General features: G+C 40.8%; 1 protein-coding gene across 1 annotated transcript in view; it reads right to left on the bottom strand.

The window, feature by feature from the left end:
* The window catches only part of ube2e2 (ubiquitin-conjugating enzyme E2E 2), a 52,194-nt gene extending 35,922 nt beyond the window's left edge, over nt 1-16,272 (bottom strand). The window contains exons 1-3 of the mRNA XM_083888320.1: nt 16,169-16,272; nt 9,217-9,400; nt 6,681-6,731 (exon numbers count right to left, since the gene is read on the bottom strand). Coding sequence (XP_083744446.1) covers nt 6,681-6,731; nt 9,217-9,392 — 227 coding nt within the window. The 5' untranslated portion in view covers nt 9,393-9,400; nt 16,169-16,272. The remainder of the gene's footprint in view (nt 1-6,680; nt 6,732-9,216; nt 9,401-16,168) is intronic.
* Between the last annotated feature and the right edge of the window lie 3,419 nt (nt 16,273-19,691).

Genomic DNA, 19,691 nt, shown 5'->3' with positions numbered 1-19,691 from the left:
AATTTCTGCTTCCTGGCAAAGTCCTTTGACTGTGTTTTCTTCAACACGTACATTTGCTGTGGTGTTTAATCACCTGCTGCTTCCAGGCTGTGGAAAATATCTTGGTTTGAAAATGTGACTCTACAGAGTTTGTAATACTGAACAGAACCTGCTGTAGCCTTTAGAAACATCTTCATAATGTTGTACTTTGTGGTCGTATACTAAGACTGTTTTATATGGTCGTTAAAAACAACAGATCTCTTTGGTGACCTTGGACGTTTGCACGGTGCTGTTTTTATTCATTTTCTTCCTCCTTATCCTCTCTTCAACCATTATGAGTCTTCAGGAGTTTGGATGTCGGCAACTGGACTTGCTTTTTAAAGTCTGTGTTGCCTTTATCTAAACTCCGGCAAGAAGGGAAATCAATAATTGGATATTTAAAAACCAAACATCTCAGCTCTCTCCGTCTGTTTGCCTCTGGCTCACTGGAGCCGACGCCATGAAATAATAAATACACATTAATTACAGGACTTAGAAAAACAACACAGAGCCAGCAGAGCGGTAAATATTGTTGAAAATTATTAATGATTTTCCAGCAAAAAAATCAGCTGGAGGAAAACGGCTTGCTGCAGTGAATCCTTCTCTTTCCTGTTTCAGTATGTGGTTCTATATACATGTATGTATATGTATATATATATATATATACACACATATATATATATATATATATATATATATATATATATATATATATATATATACACACATGTATACATACACATATATATATATATATATATATATATATATATATATATATACACACATGTATACATATATATATATATATACACACATGTATACATATATATATATATATATATATATATATATATATATATTATCGTGATTTTCAACTTTTTTGGATTCTATTTTACTGCTTTTATCGTTTTTATTCAGCTCTGATTACACGGTCCGTTTGTACACTTTTTTAACGCTGTATATTCTGATTGATCTTAAAAGTTAAAATGCATCTTAATTATTTATTCGGTTCTGCTTCGTCCTCTGCCTGGTGTCAATCCCCACCGTGTTACGACAGCGGCGCAGAGCCTTGGGAGCCGGCGGTATTCACGGAAGATCGCGCAATAATCTCGAACGGACGCGCATTCGCGAGATCCAGCGATAGACTGTGTGTATAAAGGAAACAACAACAACACAGCTTCTTTTCATTCTCTGGTGTGGAAGAACTGTTGATCTGGTGTCATAAATGATTTTATGTTTCTCCACTTCAACAATCAGTCTCTCGTCGTACATTATGACTCTCTGATTAATTGCCTGTTTACCTGGTAGCACTGGTCACGATGTAATGTTGATGTGAAGTTGTTACAGGCTATATTACCTGCGTATTGCGTTTTATTTTGAAAGGGGGGCGGAAATGTTTTACTTTGATTCTGTGTCGCTTTTCCTGTCTGGTGCGAACTGCTTCGATGAAATTAACGAGGTTCAGCAACGGCAACGTAAAAAATAGAACTGATTCCTATCGATAGCGCTGCGGCGCGACGAGCCGCTTCTGAGACGCGCCACAGCGTATTCTCCAAAACTCACTCAACCGCTTAAATTTGCAATAAATGGTGCTATTCAAGGTTGTTTTCCTGTGTTTTTTTTGTTCACATTTACATTAATAAAAGACAAAAACTTGTAAATATTCCAGATGATGTAATAACAGCAGGGTCCAAAGTCCACTTCTGACGCATCAAGATGCTTCTATAGTTATTATAATAACTATAATAATCCAATCGATGCTCTCTTAATCCCAACTGGATAAAATCAGAAATTCCAACCTCTAACGTCACCTCTTAAAGAACAAAATGAGCATGTGATGGAACGACCAGCTGTGTGGATGATATCATCAGGGAGTGATGGTTCCATTTTGTGTACCGTGGATGAATTCCATCACACTGGGAAAAGCTCAGGCACCTGAGTGAGTGGAAAGAACAGTGGTTCCAAAGGGCAGCCGTGTTACTACACAGCCTGTAATGAAGAGGATTGACGTTTGACAGAGGGCTAATGTGCTAATCAAGTGACAATTCACCGAGGACACGAGTGAAGACGTTTCAACACAACAGTAAAAGATGGCTGCCGAGTTTGCCGGGTTTCTTCTGAAGACATTGACGTTCTATTAAACCAAACCCCATAGAGAAAATCATCATTTTTAGCTCCCTGTGGACACAGGAGCTACTGGTCTACGTACATAGTGCTGCCCCTTTTGGCATGTCTGGGTCGCTCAGGTAAATCCAAAAAAGTAGGATTTCAAACACAGAGACAGAAGTCACAGAATAACACATTTGAAGTCACTGACAGAGGCAGCAAGAGGATCAACAGCTCCTGTGTGCTGCGATGCTAAAACGGTGGGCAAGGGGGGGACACACAAAATCCTAGCCAAAAGCCTTCTCCACCGCTATCATGCCCTGTGCTAATAAATATATATATTACTACTCTCTGATTTCAATGGAAAAGCGTCCATTAATCTCGCTAATAGTCACCGCTCTACGAGTATGTTCTTTCGTGAGTAATCCGACTTTGAAACGGTCGCCCATCGCTTACCCGTTTTCTTTATTCAAGCTTTGTGTTCTTTTCACCCCAATCGGTCGAGGCAGATGGCTGAACATCTTGAGTGTTTGCTCATTGTGTGAATTGTTGGGTTTCTCTGCTCTGCATGATGTTGTCTATGTACAGTGCCTTGAGATAATGTATGTTATGATTTGCCGCAATACAAATAAAATTTAATTTAATTAAATTGAATTGTTCCGACATGTACACAGTTTAACCTCGACCTTGGACGCGGGTTTGCTGTACGATATTCCCAAGATGAAGGTTTCTTGTGCTGCATCAAACCTCCCACAGCTTCATCCACATCCAGTTCACTCAGCAGCGTCTTACATTTCCCAGAATGACTTTTGACAGCCTGACAGAGGAGAAAAGAGTGAACCTATTACTCAAACTGCACCGTGGGTTGTGGCTGCGTTGCATCTTAACTATTTGAGCTGCCTCCGGGGGACGAGGGAGGGGGGAGAAAATGGTATCTCTGCCTCTCTTCTGCAGTAAATAACTGCTGAACATCAGCCAACAATAGCAGCTTTGGAGAGGGAAAAGAAATAACCTCTTCTCTCTGGTTTCAGATGCACTGACACCGAGTGCTGACATTTATTATTATTATGGTTTCGTCAGCTGAACAGTGTTCTCGCTCTTTTGTGCGAGTGATTTTTGTTTGTCCGTCGGTGAGGAGAAGAGAAAAGCATGACGTGCAGCCACTAGGCAGCGTCAAGGTGTCTTTGTTTGTTGTGGATTTCGGCTCGAGACGTCGGTGTGGATCGATCGGTGGCACAAAGGAAGGGAATGTTAGTGACGGTCACGGTGCTGCGGCAACAAACGCAGTTGAAACAGTTTTGATTGAGCATCAGCAGCAGTGGGGGAATAAAACGAGTAATAAGAGAGGAACAGAGAGGCCGAGGAGTGTTTCTACCACAGGGGAGTTATCAGAGCAAGAGAGAAGTCAGAATGATTAGATTCAGAAAATCACTCGCTTGTTCTACTGTATACGACAAACACAAACAAACGGCTTAATTTGGTTTAATTTCACAAACTTGTGAGAAGCAGTATCTTTTTCCACAACCGTTAAAAAATGATTTAATCCGATTTCACTTTGATCAACAATCATGAAATCGACTTGACTGAAAAATGAACCAGCAGATTAATCAACAGCGACAACAAGCAACAAAAGGAGAGCTCTGGATGATTCCAGTCATTTTCCCGACCAAATACAACAGCACAGCATTCAGATCTCAAGGTGGAGGTGAAGCGGAGGTTTCTGCTCACCGCCGGAGCGAAGTGACCGCAACAGGTCATACAATTAGCTGAACACAATACACATCACTCGTGCGTAAAGTTGGCAGGATATTAAACACTTTGACTCGTGTTTTATTTTTTTCCTCACAATTAATGAATGCAGTGTGCCATGGCTGACATTTCCAACTTTACGCCCGCTTTTACTGACATGAATACTGAACACAGGGAGACGATCAGGGGCTTGTTAGAAAGCTCTGTAGCTCTAATTTCACCAGCAGTTCCCAAAATACTCGCACACGATGGATTGCACCATTTGCAACGTGTTAATTGTTCATAAATGTGTCTCTGATGTGCACATCACTCTGATGACTACTTGTTTTCACATTATTAACAGTTTCCCAGCATCACCACTAAGTGTCGCCACTAAGTGTCGCCAAAGGAACAATAGCTGTAGAAACATGCGTACACCAGCCATGAAGTTGGCGTGGGCACCGCACATTTCCACGGTCATTTCACGTTTCATACATCTGAACGTGAGCGTGGAAAAGGATGTACACCACATTTTTGGGCGTACGCAACCTTTGTACATGAGGCCCCTGGTCCCTGGTCCCATCGTCAAAAGAAACCTGAGGAGACGTCGACAATTACAGGGTTTTTCTATGTCCAATTTTCAAAACAACAAATCTGCTACTGCTTTATCCTCCACATGAGGGTCGCAGGGGAACTGGTGCTAATCCCAGCTGACATAGGGGGCGAAAGGCGGAGTCACACCCTGGACAGGTCACCAGTCCATAACGGGGGGACACTCTCACACCTATGGTCAATCTAGAGCGTCCAATTTTCGATAATCCCCTAAATCTGCATGTTTTCAGAGTGTGCGAGGAACCTGGAGAAAACCACAACAACTATACAGACACAACGCAGGGGCTTTTCAAAATCGATTAATCCAGCAATGGTTTGGTCCAGAAAAATGTTGTTGATGATGTTCTCAAACGTCTCGTTTTGTCCAAAAAAAAAAGTTATTCACTTTTAATGATTTCATTGTTTTCTGGAGCAAAGAAAATATTCACATTTATCCTTACAGATTAATCCCCTAGTATCATGCTAACCCTAATTTCATGTTACAGCAGCATAGTAGAGCATTGCTTTGTGATCAGATTACTGTATTGGTTTATTGTATTGACGGCAGGGAACTTGGATGTTATGTTTTTGACGACCAAAGATGCTAGACCAGATTAGCACTTTTGCGGATGTTATCCAGTGAATTGATGTCTCTCGGCAGGATTGTACGCTGACAAACGCAAAGTAGCAGCATCCCTTTTTTTTCACACAGACAAATGCAGCAGCAGGAACACACACAGCCAGGAAGAGACTGTAGGTTAGACGAAGGAGACTGCAGATTTTAACGACCCGACGAGGAAGACAAATTCTGGGGCTCTGCCTCTCCTGACCCTCGCAGCTTCTGTCGCGTTTGTTGATCGTTAACAGAGTGGATCTCTGAAACACAAGTGTGTGTCTTTGTGTTTGTGTGTGTAAGGGCCTGCGACTGCATTTGTCGGCAGGAATGAAATGAATAACCTTTCAGCCAGCTAACCTGGCCCGAGAGCAGGGCATACAAATGACGTTTGTGTGTGTCTGTCTTTGTGTGTGTGTGTGTGTGTGTGTGTGTGTGTGTGTGTGTGCGTGCGTGTGTGCGTGCGTGTGTTTGGCCCACTCATGTGTGAATGTAAAAGCCGCGGTGGGTTTTTGACGTTGAGTGCATCTGAACCTTATCCCCCCATTCCCTCCATCTCTTTTACCGCTTCATTGTTAGCAGACAGCTAATCTGTTTGGGTGCATTGTAAAAGAAAGACGTTTAATAGATTTTGATATCATTTTAGAGCATAAAAAAATAACACACAGAGCTGGAGAAAAGGGGAGCGGGGGGCAGATTATCCTGGAGAAGCTTAATTGTTTCCCAGGCAACTAGTTCCCCCCCACTAAGAAGATGACTGGGAAATTTCCGCTAGCAATTATTTTACTTTCAAATGACTTGCCCTTGTCCTCTGGCTAAATCCTTCACTGAGCTCAACCTAGATTTTTTTTTTGGGGGGGGGGGGGGGTGAAATAGATTATAGAGTCCTGGAGGAGAACAACATCTCTTTCAGCCTCTAGTACAATAACAAATAGTGGGGCTGCGAGGCGGAATGAAAAGGTTAGCGAGCATGTTTACGGCTAATGACGGCGGGCTTCTGATGAGACCCAGCAGGGGTGATTAATTCATGCAGTAAACAACGCTGTTGAGGGGGCAGTGATTCCAAAAAAATCACCAGATGACTCGTACAAAGCTCCCCTCAATTATTTTAAGCAGGTGCTCATGAAAGGATAAACACAAAAACACACAGTCCCGAAAACATTTTCTTTTCTTTTCTTGACGTGCTGATTCAGACGCCGTAATAAACACAGTCATCGCCCACGACTGACTTCTCGCCTTTTTTGTCACGTCAAAGGAGACTGATGCTCCTGTGGTCATAAGCAGCAGCAGCAGCACAATAACCATTGTCTGTGGTAAATCCCCAGCAGAGCGAGGAGGGGGGGGGGTGCATTTTCTTCCTTTTCAGCGCAGCCGTGATACCGTGTGATCTAAAAAAGGTTGTTGCTTAATGTTCGCTCTAATTCACCCGAGATCACCATCTTCAACAGCAGCAGCAGCATTATTATTTTTATTATGGGATGAGAGCCAAAAAAAATCACAGCCCTTCCTTTGTACAAACAGACAACAGAGCTCACACTTCTGCTGCCAGCGTCCATTACAAGCGTGGAAATCTGTGCAGCACGGATTAGGACTTATTTGGGAAATGGGAGCAAATCCTTACCTGCAGTTTGGAGGCGGGTCTAGTGTTATTTCTGCCAGCTCTTTCTGAATCCTGGAGGAGAGGCAGAGACAGAGAGATATGATCGTTACAATATGCGTTGAGATGTTTCCACAGTGTGAGGAGCCACAGGCATTTATCTTCACCCGTATGTGCCGTGAAAACACGATAACACAAAGACAGGATTTAACCGCCGTATGAGAAGCATACATGAGATAGGGATGAGAGGATGAGACTGAGGAGATGAGAGTGAGGAGATTGAGGAGATGAGAGGGTGAGAGTGAGGAGATGAGAGGGTGAGAGTGAGTAGCTCTCATCTCATCACTCTCACCCTCTCATGAGAAGGTCAGACTGAGAGGATGAGAGTGAGGAGATTGAGGAGATGAGAGGGTGAGACAGGATTTAACCGTCGTATGAGAAGCATACATGACATAAAGATGAGAGGGTGAGACTGAGGAGATGAGAGGATGAGAAGAGGACGAGACCAAGTTGATGAATGTGAAGGACTGGGAAGTGTCGGAGTTTTGGAAGAAAGCAACATGAATCTCAGCGCCACAGTGGTCTGTGTTTTGTTTCCTTTACTTCGGGAACCTCTTTCCTCTTTTTTTTTTTTAAAATCACTGGATCTTTCAATTCTTCACCCAAACAATGGAATTAAAAATATTTGTAACTGACAAACATTCAAGGCTCTCTGCGTGATAGTGGACAGAAGACGATGAATGTGCGTCACAACGTCGAGCAGGAAATAACCCACACTGCCAAAAATGAAGACGATGAAGAAGACATTGACATTAGACGGTTCAGTTCACCCACATCTCGTATTTCCCACCTCTGCTAATCAGCACTGCAGAGTCATTTAATCCGAGTGAATGCAGATTAAGTACAATCCCACTCCTCAATTTATGATGTGCTTATTTATTTATTTTTTAAAGATATTTTCAGGCTTTATTTAACCTAGCATTAATCATAGCAGGGGGAGGAAAAATGACCTACCAATTAAGCTACACCGTGCCCTCGCAACCCCATTAAAACCTGGGTTTGAGTGGTTTTTCCTTTTCTTTTGAAAAAGAAAAGTGTGTGTGAGATTAGTGTCACGCTGAATACTGTGGATGTTTGAAATGACAACGTCAGAGTAGGACTGCACTCCTTTTACATAACTTCACACCCCGCAGGCACAAAGAGCGCGAGAGAGAGAGGCCTTTATATTTAAACAAACAAAAACCCTGTGTAAACACCTCCTTCTCTCTCTCTACAGACAGACTCTGGCCACAGCCACGCTCACACATTTTCATCTTTCATCAAAAACAGTCAGCGTCGATTGCTGTCGTTGGTGTCAGCAAAAGAATAGTTCAAAAAAAGGCCTATCAAACATCATTTAACTTCCCCTAACATCAACCTCATGGACCAACTTCTCTTTTACATGGTTCAAAAGACATGTTATTGTTGTTATTATTATTGTCAATAATGCTGTGATTTGTCCATCATTTGTGTTATAGACAAACTACTGGTCCATTGTTTTGATGCAGGAGCTCACAGGCTCCTACATATACACATATACACACACACACATATATATACACATATGTATATATATGTATATATATATATATATATATATATATATATATACATATATATATATATATATATATATACATACATATATACATAATGTATATATAAGAACCTGTGAGCTCCTACATCATTTTAGGGTGGTTCCATAAGTAAGAAGACATTTATTGGGGAAACAATGCTGCGTTTACGGCCTTGGGTGCCCAACCATCAGTCGATCGTGACACTTCAGGTCTGGACTGACCGTGCTAAAACCTACCAACCCTAACCCTCGCAGCGTTTGTAAAATCCACTCGCTCTCGTCTCTGGCTTTCTCTAAATATTGGTTACACTATTGGTTATAACGGCCCACGAATTAAAAAAAATATCGGGTATATATCGGGCTTAGGTGGTCAGATGACCCCCTTGTGGCCGCCCTGAGAATTGCAACCAGCTTCTGCTGCCCTGACGACAAGAAACTAGGTTCTTCTTCCCAGTGCCAGAGCACCAAGGTAGATAGAAGAGCTACAATAAGAGCTACAATTATTTTCGCAATCTATTAATCTGTCGATCATTTTCTCAATAAAATCCATAAAATGTCTTAAAATGTTAGAAAACGTTGATCAGTGTCAAACCTGGAAATAAAAATGTTCTTGAATGTCTTTGTTTTGTCCACAAACCAAAATGATTCATTTAAGAAGCTAAAACAATCAGAAATCTTGTTTTAATTATGAAAAATCTTAACCGATTTATCGATTATCAACAGAGTTGACGATTAATGTAGTACTCGGTCAACAATGAATTGTTTCAAATCTAGATAGAAAAATGCATAAATTGCGTTGCGACAACTACGTGAACGAGATCTTGATTTAAAAACTATTAGCCATGCACCTTTAAATGAAAACACTGCAGCGTGGATGAAGCCTTTAGCTTAACCGACAGCCCTTGTGTAAACACTTCTCCAGATTCCATCCCGTGTTTTCTTTACCTCTTGGCACTGGTTGAAAGTTTCGCCGCAGTTTTACTGGAGATCTTGGTCTCCTTCTTTTTGGGCTGCGCTTGCTCTCGCTCCTGCTCGGGGGGCGCGGACTCCCTTTGTTCGATGTCCGAGCTTCCCCCGCTGGTGCTGGGGCTGTCGTCCGGTCTCTGCACTTCGCTGGACATCGTGGGCCCTGCGAGAGCCAGAGAGAGAGAGAGAAAAGACATAAAAGTTGGCGTGAAAGTGCTTGTCCGTCTGCCATCACCGAAGGGGAGATTTGAGGTGAGCCACCGACTGCAACACGAAGGTTTAATTTAATTTAATGAACGGAGCTGATGTGTGCGTTTGTCAGAGCCTGATTTTGACATGTGACAAATCTGTGAATCACACACATACGTGCGGCAGGACCCTCGTTTACAGCAGAAGTGTTGAGGCTGGCTTTACTACGAGTGGCCTTAATGGCCTTGATTTATTGTATACAGTATACAGTGTTTCTGCCTCTGTGAGAAAATGATTTATTTTGCCCTTTATTTCAATGTAAACGAGGGAGTTCATATGGACTGTGGGTCTTATGTGAAATAATCATTAGACTTAGACAGAAAAGTCAATAAGTGAGATTCTTTGTTGTTGTATTTTGAGTGGCTTTGATGAGTCTTGATTTATCGCAAATGTTTTTGCGATATGGAAAAGTGAAAATTGTCGATGTCAATGACTCTTAAGAGTATTTAAAAAAAAAATAATAATAAATATATAATTATACAAGTATATTCTTGATTTATTAAATCCACTGAACACCATGTTTCTGCCTCGAGTCATGATTGATTCCCCCCTTTATGTTAACGGTAAAAGGGGGAAAGAGTCAACGTTAAGACCAGTAAGTGAGATTGTATGTTGTATTTTGATCATCATAGATTCGAGATAATAAGGCAAACAATCATTGAATAAACTTCCAGGTGTTGAATAGTATTGGTTGACTTTATACGAGTATATTCTTGATTTATTAAATCCACTGAACACCATGTTTCTGCCTTGAGTCATGATTGATTTCCCCCTTTATGTTAATGGTAAAAGGGGGGAATGGGTCAAGGTTAAGATCCAGTAAATTCACACAATGACTCTTAAAGACTCTTAAAAACACATGTACAATAATCATGACAACGGGTTAAATAAAAGTCAACATTTAAGAGGGTAAGTCATTGACATGGAGGTAGTAAGTCAAAAACAATCATTGAAATGAACCTCTCGGCGTTGACTCGTTCGTGTTGACACTTAAACAAGTGTCCTTAATGGCCTCGATTTATTATATACAGCGCACACCATACTTCAGCCTCGTGTAGTGATTGATTTTCCCTTTTATTTTAATGGAAAAGGAGAATTAATATGAGTCTGGGGGTCAATGTTACGTCTGAGTAAATTTCCAACAATGATCATAAATAAATCCACTCACACGATAATCAATTACAGATCAGGACGACACCGTGGAAATAAAGAGGAGATCAATGGCACATGGATTTTATTTTTTCAAAAAATGACAAAGTAGAATCTAGATCCTTCATTTACCTCTGTAAATATGAGCAGACATCTCTCTGTCTCCAGGATTAAGACCTAAGATAATGAAGATGAATTGTAAAAACAATCAAACCACAGAAGTCTCAGCTACTGAGTGTGTCTGTGAAAAGATTCAAAGCCACTATTGTGAGATTGTCCAACTGTTTTAACTGCATGTCTGAATGTTAAAGTTTCTGCGAGTCATTATTTGAGGTTGTAATCAGAGTTTTGATGTTGGTTGAACAACATTTTGTGAGATGGTGAGTCTTTGTTTTGCTATAGTCAACGTTTTGCGATAGCACGTACGAATTTAGACAGCTAACCTTAAGGTAGTGGGGCTGAATCCTACGATAATGAGTTAAATTCATTGTTTTGTGATTGTCAGTGTTCTCCAGTAGTAGGTTACTATATTGAGAAAGGAGGTGATTACTTCGAGATCTTTAGATGGTAGGTCATAATTTTGAGTCTGTAAGTCATTATTTGAGGTAGTAATCAGAATTTTTTTGTTGGTTTATGAACGTTTTTGATATTTTGAGATAAGTCCCAAATTTGAGATAGCAAGTCAAAATTTGGACATTGGTAAATCGGAATTTTGAGTCTGTATTTTGCAATAGTCAAAAGTTTAAGATAGCGAGTCTCGGTTTGTGCGATCGTATGTCTGAATTTTAAAAGTTCACCTTTAGGCAGTATGTCAGAATTTAGAATTTAGTACTATATCAAGACAGAGGTTCAATATTTTGACATCTTTAGAAAGTAAGTCACTATATTTGAAATCATCAACATTTGAGATAGTAAAGCTAAAATTTAATAACTTCTTCCCTGACCCTCTTTTGCAGTCCCTGCTCGAAAATGACATGCCCAAACTAAATAGAGTAAATCTCGGCAGTTACAAGCTCTATGTGGATTATCTTGGTATCAAAATACAGATAACACTTGTGAGATTCCACCAGATGTGTACGTTTCACTGTAGATGCCACTGTGTCAGAGTAAATGTACATTGAACACAAAAAAAATCCTTCAGTTTTTTTTCGCCTAAAAAAAATATTGCATTTTCAAGGAAATATCACCTTTAAAATATGCAGTAGGAGCTTAAAAACACATGGAGGTCACATACCAACACGTGGACATGAGCTGTGCAAAGTCTGGTGATGCTGAAATGAAGCAGAGTGAAATTACAGAGGTTTTAGTAAAGAGATATCTAGGCGTTCTCTCTTTTGGCACAGCTTGGCACAATCTGTGCCATTTGAGATTTCTTAGGTACCAATTATTAAAAACCCATTTAATTTTATTTATATGTCACTACAGGTCTAGAAAGAACTTGTTCTGAAAAAAAAAAAAAAAGTATGATAACTCGCTGTAAATCGATGCTCCCGGTGCGGTGCGTATTAACAACTCTGTGACTCTGCAGCATCTTCAGTTACGCAGTGCCATAGCTCTGGCTTACCTTGGTCCATTAGGTTGATTGACAGCTCGTTTTAAACCTCTAAACCGGTAGAATCAGAACCCGGTCTCCAAATGTGTGTGAATCACTTCATTAGCGAGTCAAAAGGACATAAATGCATATGACGCATTTGTGCGGACATTCGCCCTTCTCTAATCAGAACGATATAATGTCGCTCTGTAATGATCAATCAGACCAGGATTTGTTCCCAAAGCATGTGGTTGTTGTTGTTTTGATAAACAGCAAAGGCAGACATTTCTGCTTGTATTTCTTGAAAGTAAGTTGTTGTTTTGATCTTATTTTGGGGCTGGATCAGTGAATCTTGGTCGTAGAGTGATAAGAATGGTACCGCTGGAATCTGTAGATTCCCCGCTGTCCAGTCGACAAGGGGGTCATCTTTTTTTGTTTACATAATCATGCTGATGCTCCGGTGCCTCTTTTCAATGTGTGCGCTGTAACGCTCCTGCTGGTTTGATCCGTCGGTGTTTTAACTGTGTTTCGTAAACATAAGAATGGTTTATATAAACTTCTGGCTGGGTTTCTGAGCTTTCTGTGGGTATGCAGCATGTCTGTGTTTGTTAAAGTTAGACATGGTTTTATGACGCTTTTGTTGCTGCGTCTGACGCCCCCGAGTCTCAGCTGTCGAGCAACCACGGGTTGTCAGTTACGTCAAAAAACGAAACCTAAAAGACCTCGATATTTTAAATTTGAATGTAGTAACCGTTTTTGGCCACATTCTTACATATGGCACCTTTAAGTCAGTGGATTATGCAGAGTTTTAGGAGTGTGAGTCATTATTTTGAAATGACAATACCGCTGCCTTTTTTTATTTTTATGAACTGCAATGTATTTGTACAAGTTATAAATACTTATTAATTACTTATAATGTTGTTTGGTGCATGATACATTTAATACTGGTGAAGTAAGAATTAGATTGAATGGTTTTAGTTCAACATAACATAAATAATCAACTTAGGATAACAAATCCACTGTCTTTTTTTTTTTTTTTTTAATCTATTTGACAATAATGCTTCTTCTTCAACAATAAACCATAGAGGACAAAATAAACAGGAACTGATTCCCTGTGTAAACCTTATGTTTTATGCATTTTCTATGTGCTTTATACTTTGACATCCTTTAACTCTTCATTCTTCTGGCTATACATGGAGCCTATAGTCTAATATTAGCCAATGAGAAAGTAAACAGGGCTTACTAACCTGGTATTTGACATATAAATCTGGGTGAGACGCTGTAGGTGTTTTATGAGGTTGGAGGTTTTCCCTCCTTTGGCTCCTATAGCTTGGTGGCAGCGCCTGCACAGTGGACGGCCGTCGTCTATTTCTTTGCCGTCTGTGCCTTGTTTAAAGCCAAAAAAGTTCCAAATGTGAATTTTGGAGTTTGTTTTTTGAGCAAAGTTAGCGGAGCCACTGACGGCGACGACGCGGCAGACTCGCCGCTCAGGCCCGGTGCTTCTGCCATGGATGGTGAGTGTGTTGTCTCGTGTTTGTGACTGTAAACCGTGCGCGTCTGGCCGAGACAGAACTTTGGCTTGTTGTTTGAAGCTAATTTCTATCGAAGCGGAGCTGTCTTCATGTTCGTTCTTGCTGGCAGAAACCATGGATGTATAATATGAACTGGATAGAGCACCGCCCCTTGCTTCTGTTCATTCCTATGAAGCTGCTCACCCAGCGCATTATGCCAAAAAAGTGTTTGACTTCCGCATTTATTTCCGGGTTATGGGGCCCATAGAGCATGCGCAGTAGTGTCACTACCATATAAAGATCTATAAAAGCCCGTGTCCATGTCTCGAGGTGTCCTCTGGACACTTTTACAGGCGTCTATTTTACTATTGCGGTCAATGGGAAAATTGCTTTTGGGCTCCATGGGGTTTTCTGTTGCAGTACCCACAGTGGCCACCATGTAAAAATTGTCTTCAAGGTAGAGGGGGCGGTGCTCTATCCAGTTCATATTATATATCCATGGCAGAAACACATGAACAGCCAATCAGCTAACAGACCCAGCGTGCGGAAACAGCCTATCATATCCCCGGACGTCACCAGTAACATTCAGCAGCTGTGTGGTTCGGTTGCAGTAGCTGCAATGTGGGTTTGTTTATAAGGTGAGTAGCAGTAAGAAGAGTAGTCGCGGCTGCTATGTAGCGGAAACTGTATAAACGGTATATCGGAATATCGAAATCCACAGTATTACCGTCGCATAGAATTTCTAGTATCGTAGGAACCGTTACGATTTGGCACCGTGGTGTACCGTGGGTATCGTGCAACTCTAATGCATAGCTTCAAAAACACACCCTCAGAAAAAGACTTTGAAGCACGGGTGATTTCTTCAGCCACAATAACGCGAGCTTTCACTGCCACACCGTTTTTGGTTGTGGCTTTTGTAAACATATTCTGCTGCGATCACATTCTCAATCTCAATTTCACTCGTCGCACAACGATACACTGCAATCTAGTGACGGGATGCTGTCACTTTGCAGGTAACGCAATGGGAAATTTAGTTTATGGTCAACGCACGCCTTAAAGCAGCATAGACCTATTTCAACACAGATTTTTAAGACCAATTAATCACATAAAATAATGTGGCGGGCCACATCTGGCCCCCGGGCCTTGAGTTTGACACGTGTGGTTTAGATTATCTGGAGATTATGAAATAGTAAGTAGTTGCTTTGCAGTAAATCCGAATTTAGAAATGGCAAGTAACACTGAGATAGAGGCTCATTATTCTGAGAAGCTATGTCACATATTTCAAATAACACGTCACTAATTTGAGATATAGTACATTTTGACATGAGTGAAAATAAGTGAGAAAAAAGTGAGTCAATGTTTTTGAGATCATCAAAGTCTGGGAAAATCATACTGTGTTTAGATTATGAAACAGTAAGTAGTTGATAAGTGAGATAAGATATTGACAAGTCATATCGAGATAGAGGCTCTTTATTCTGAGATGATCAGTCACACACGTTTCAGATAACACATGATTATTATTTTGAGGTGACATTTGAGATCATTTTTATTCAGTGGTTCATTGTTTGCCAGTAAAACTATTCATTTGATTGAATCCACATCTCCATCTGCAGATGAACACAGTCCTGGTTATAATTAGGATGTACTTGAGATGACATGGTGATAATGATAATGATGTATAGCAGTATATAAACAGCTGTGTGTGTGTGTGTGTGTGTGTGTGTGTTGGTGTGTGCGTGTGTGTGTGGACTGATCACTGATCACTGGTGATATGTTGATCATGTACAGACAGAATGAAGCGGTTGTGGACCCCTTTTCTCCCCGGGGCGTTTCACGGCGGTGATGGAGGGGGGGAAATGTACCCGGTTCAAAATCCACTGAAGATGATCGTTTTCATGGTGTTTATGTCGGAACAAAACATCGCTTTAGTCACCGTTTGTGGGCAGAAAAACACAACACAATGGGGGTCGCGTGGAAGCTAACGTCCTACAAAAGCGGCCGTGGCGACCGTTGTGGGGAGCTAGCTAGCGTTGCGAGGCCGGGGGGGGCGGGAAGTCGGGTCGTTACATGACTGCTGCGGGGTTTGGTTGTTTTTAAAGCGGGGTAAAATAGAAGAGAAGGGGGTGGGGTGGCAGGGTAGAGGAGCCCCCTGTGTTTTGAACTCGGGAGAAAATACGCAGAGGAGAAGGCGTTTCTGCCTTTCGTCCCATCCAGCCCACCTCGGCGGGGCTGATGGAGGACGGTGACCGGCGGAGGCAGCAGTGTCGGCCGGGAAAATGTGCGTGTCCTCGGTGTGAGTGAGTGGAAGAGTATAGTGACCCTGCCTGGGCACAAAGAGAGGTTCGTCCCACACACGTCAACCCACCGCCCCCCCTCCCGTCTTTCCTCCTCCTCCTCCTTCTTCACGGGGGAAAAACGACACTTTTCACGGGACATTTACTTACTTTTCGCGGATCCGCGACGCGCGGCGGACTGCGTGTGTTGCTCTTACCTGGCGGCTGGCCGTCGATGCTGCAATCCCCGCGTCGTAAATCCCACGGCAGCGGAAAAAAAGTATATCCTCTCACACACACACACACACGGCCGCCTGCTCGCTCCCGTGTCCTTGCTATTTAACTGGAGGTAGCAGCGGCAGAAACAGCGATTACAGAAAACTGAGGCAGAGCCGGACCGCCTCCGCGCGCGCCCCCGACACACTGACGGGGCGCACGACTGGGCGCGTGCACGCGAGAAACATGAAATACAAAAAAATAGTGACTTAATGAATTTATAAATAAGTTCTCGTGAAAACTTTCTATAAACAGTCTGAGTCAAGTGAAAGAGAAAGTCAGTCATAGTTTTATGAAGCCAAGCGTAAGTCAGAATATTCAGCATTTTGGGATAATTATTTAAAACATATTCACAATAACACCACATTTTGGCATAATTTTTCAATATTTTGAGATTAGAAATTAAAAAAATGTTAAGTAAGACTAAATCCTGGCATAATCATTTCGTATTTTGAGATAAGAGATCAAAGAGTTTGATCACGTGAGACCCCAATCTGATGATATATTATATTTTTATATAAGTCAAAAGGTTTCACAGTAAGACCAAACTTGTGTTACTGTTTTGAGATAATGAGTTAAAAAAAATGACAGTAAGACCAAATTCTGGGATAATAATTCAGTATTTTGAGATGAGAGATGAAACTGTTTGATAGTGGGACCCACTTTTGTTACACTTATTAAAACCTTTTGACAACTTTTCAACTTTGAAGTGTCTAATACAAATTGGCGTGTGTTTTTTTTTAAACGTTGGTATGACAAAACGCGCTCGGACGTGTTTGCTCATTTACGTAGAGGTGCAGATCGCCAAAATTCCAAATGGCCGACTTCCTGTTGACTTGAGGCCATGGTTACGGTCGACTTTTTTTTCGTCTTAGCTGATAACATCTTCTCACCAAGTTTCAGGAAATTTGGTGGAACTCAATTTCGTTTTCACCCTAGGGGGCGCTATAGAGCCCTTGAGCAACGCACGCGTCTGAGAACTATGCCAATATTACATTTTCACCAAACCTGACCTTCATGGCAAGTTTCAAGTGTTTTTATGCAGGTCAACCTACTCAGAAATGATGGATATTATAATAATCTGAAGGATTATAATAGGTCAATGCACAAATTGGTGCCAGGAGCTGCCTAATTAGAAAAAATACATCTGGTGAACCCCCCCCTCCCCTCGCAGTGTAGGACCCCTGGCCTTAGCCCGTGCTCTGCCGTCTCCGTTACAGCGGCCCTGGTTGCCAGGGCGTGTGTATAATTACACCGTCTGCTGTCTTAATCTCAGTCCAAACACACACTCATTGTTGTGATGAAATGAAATGACAGCTTTGCGGCGTTAACCTGTTCACTGTTAACAGCCATGTGTGGCTTAACCGCCTCATATTGTGCAGGAAAAACAAGTTTGTTTTACAACCTCAGTGCTGTTTTAGTCATTTTAAATAATAAATCACACACGCTGGTTAACTCGCCTCCGCCTCTGTTTGTCTCTATAAAACATGTACAAGTTGCTTGTTTGTATAAATAATTTGAAATGCTATACGTTTAATAAATATCTTAGTAGGCTTATGTGATGCTGTCTTTATAATTATCTCTTTTTATAATTTTATCTCATTGCTCTTTCTTTGTAAGCACCGTAAATCGATTGATATTTGTTTTTTTATATACTGTTTATATGTATGTAGGTATTGTATGTAAAAGCACTGTTGTTTTTAAAGGTGCTATACAAATAAAGGTATTATTATTATTATTATTCCCTCTTTATGTTGTTTACATGTTTACTTGTTCCACCTTGCACTGATTTACATGTAATTGTCACATGTGTACGGTGGCCCTGAGGTGCAAATTACAATCCCAAAACAAAAAGCAAAACGCAAATCACAAACGCAAAACAAAAAACACAAATGCAAAACACAAACGCAAAGCACAAACACAAAACACAAAACAAAAAACACAAACGCAAAACACAAACGCAAATCACAAAACACAAACACAAAACAAAAAACATAAAAAAAAACACAACACAAACGCAAATCACAAAACACAAAAGCAAAAAACATAAACTCAGTTTGTGTGATTTGCGTTTTCTGCTATTATGCTTAATACAAAACAGCTAAAAACACGGTAAGCGCAACCACATGACTGCCAGCTGGGATTAAATCCAGCATACAGCAGTGCACTGTGTTCTGTGGCAGGGGCGATGACGGAGCTCAGGTTACAGCTGAAAAAAAAGAAGGGCGATTATGGACCTTTAATGACAGCCAAATATTCAAGAATATGAAATAAGTAACTTTGTGCGTTTCCATCTTGTTTTATATGCTTTATTGATACGTTTTTTTTTTTTTAATAAGATCAGGGCATGAACTACAGACAAACATGACATGAACATGAACAAAATAGTTTAATTTCCTTCTCATTGATCATTAATGTAAGTGGCCTTGCCTTTAATGGAGTATTTTATTTAATATAATTTCAGAAAAAGCTACTTTTATGTTAATATACAAAAGTATTAGCATTAAAATAGATGCAAAGCACCAAATGTAAAGGCCGTCAATGAGCAGAATGTCTCTTTACGCACTGTGTTTTACTCTGTGTAAATATGACTTACACATCATGTAATCTGACTTATATTTTATGCGTTTTCAAATGATCATACGAAAAATAGGAAAGGTAAAAAAAGAACGTACTCCAATCCAATCGCTCATCACGTTAAAATATTCCCCTCGGTTTTCAAAAGCTCTGCTGTATAATGGCTGTAACTCTGCCTGTGGAGCTAAAAGCCCACACTGTAAATGTAAAACATAATATTCCTGAGAGCTGAAGCCTTTATAGTCTGGATTAATAACCACATACTCAGAGGTAATGGCTCACAGGAAGCACGGCGCTTATCTTCTCCTTTTCTCCCGAGCTAATCCTCCGAGATCTGTTGGAACGCCGAAGGGGAAGCTCGGTCGTAAAAAGTACGGGGGGGGATAAATTATTCAATAACTAGCTCCAAACGACGTGAACACAGTGAAATGTCAGTTCAAAAAATAATTTATTCAAATAGAAATAAATACAGAAAAGTCATTTATTACGCCGTACACGGTCCCCGAGGGAAAGATCCTTCAGAGATCAATAAAACACATAAAACACATAAAACACATAAAACACATAACGGCCTGGGATTTAAAGCACGTTAGTCAGGTTTTGTTTATGCAGAGATTTATTTTAAAGTGACGCGATGTTTATTCTGCGAAATTTACGATCCTGAGGATTAACTGAACTGAGGCTGGAGGACAGAGAGAGAGAGATAGATAGATAGATAGATAGATAGATAGATAGATAGATAGATAGATAGATAGATAGATAGATAGATAGATAGATAGATAGATAGATAGATAGATAATTGATGAATGGATGGAGAAAGATGGATGATATAGATGGATGGATGGATGGATGGCAATAGATAGATGGGTGGATGGATGTAGAGATGGA

Source organism: Microchirus variegatus (assembly GCF_963457635.1).
Source record: "Microchirus variegatus genome assembly, chromosome: 1".
In the NCBI taxonomy this organism is placed as follows: Eukaryota; Metazoa; Chordata; class Actinopteri; order Pleuronectiformes; family Soleidae; genus Microchirus; species Microchirus variegatus.
The sequence above is the reverse complement of the archived record's forward strand: the minus strand, read 5'-3'. Positions and strand labels throughout refer to the sequence as shown.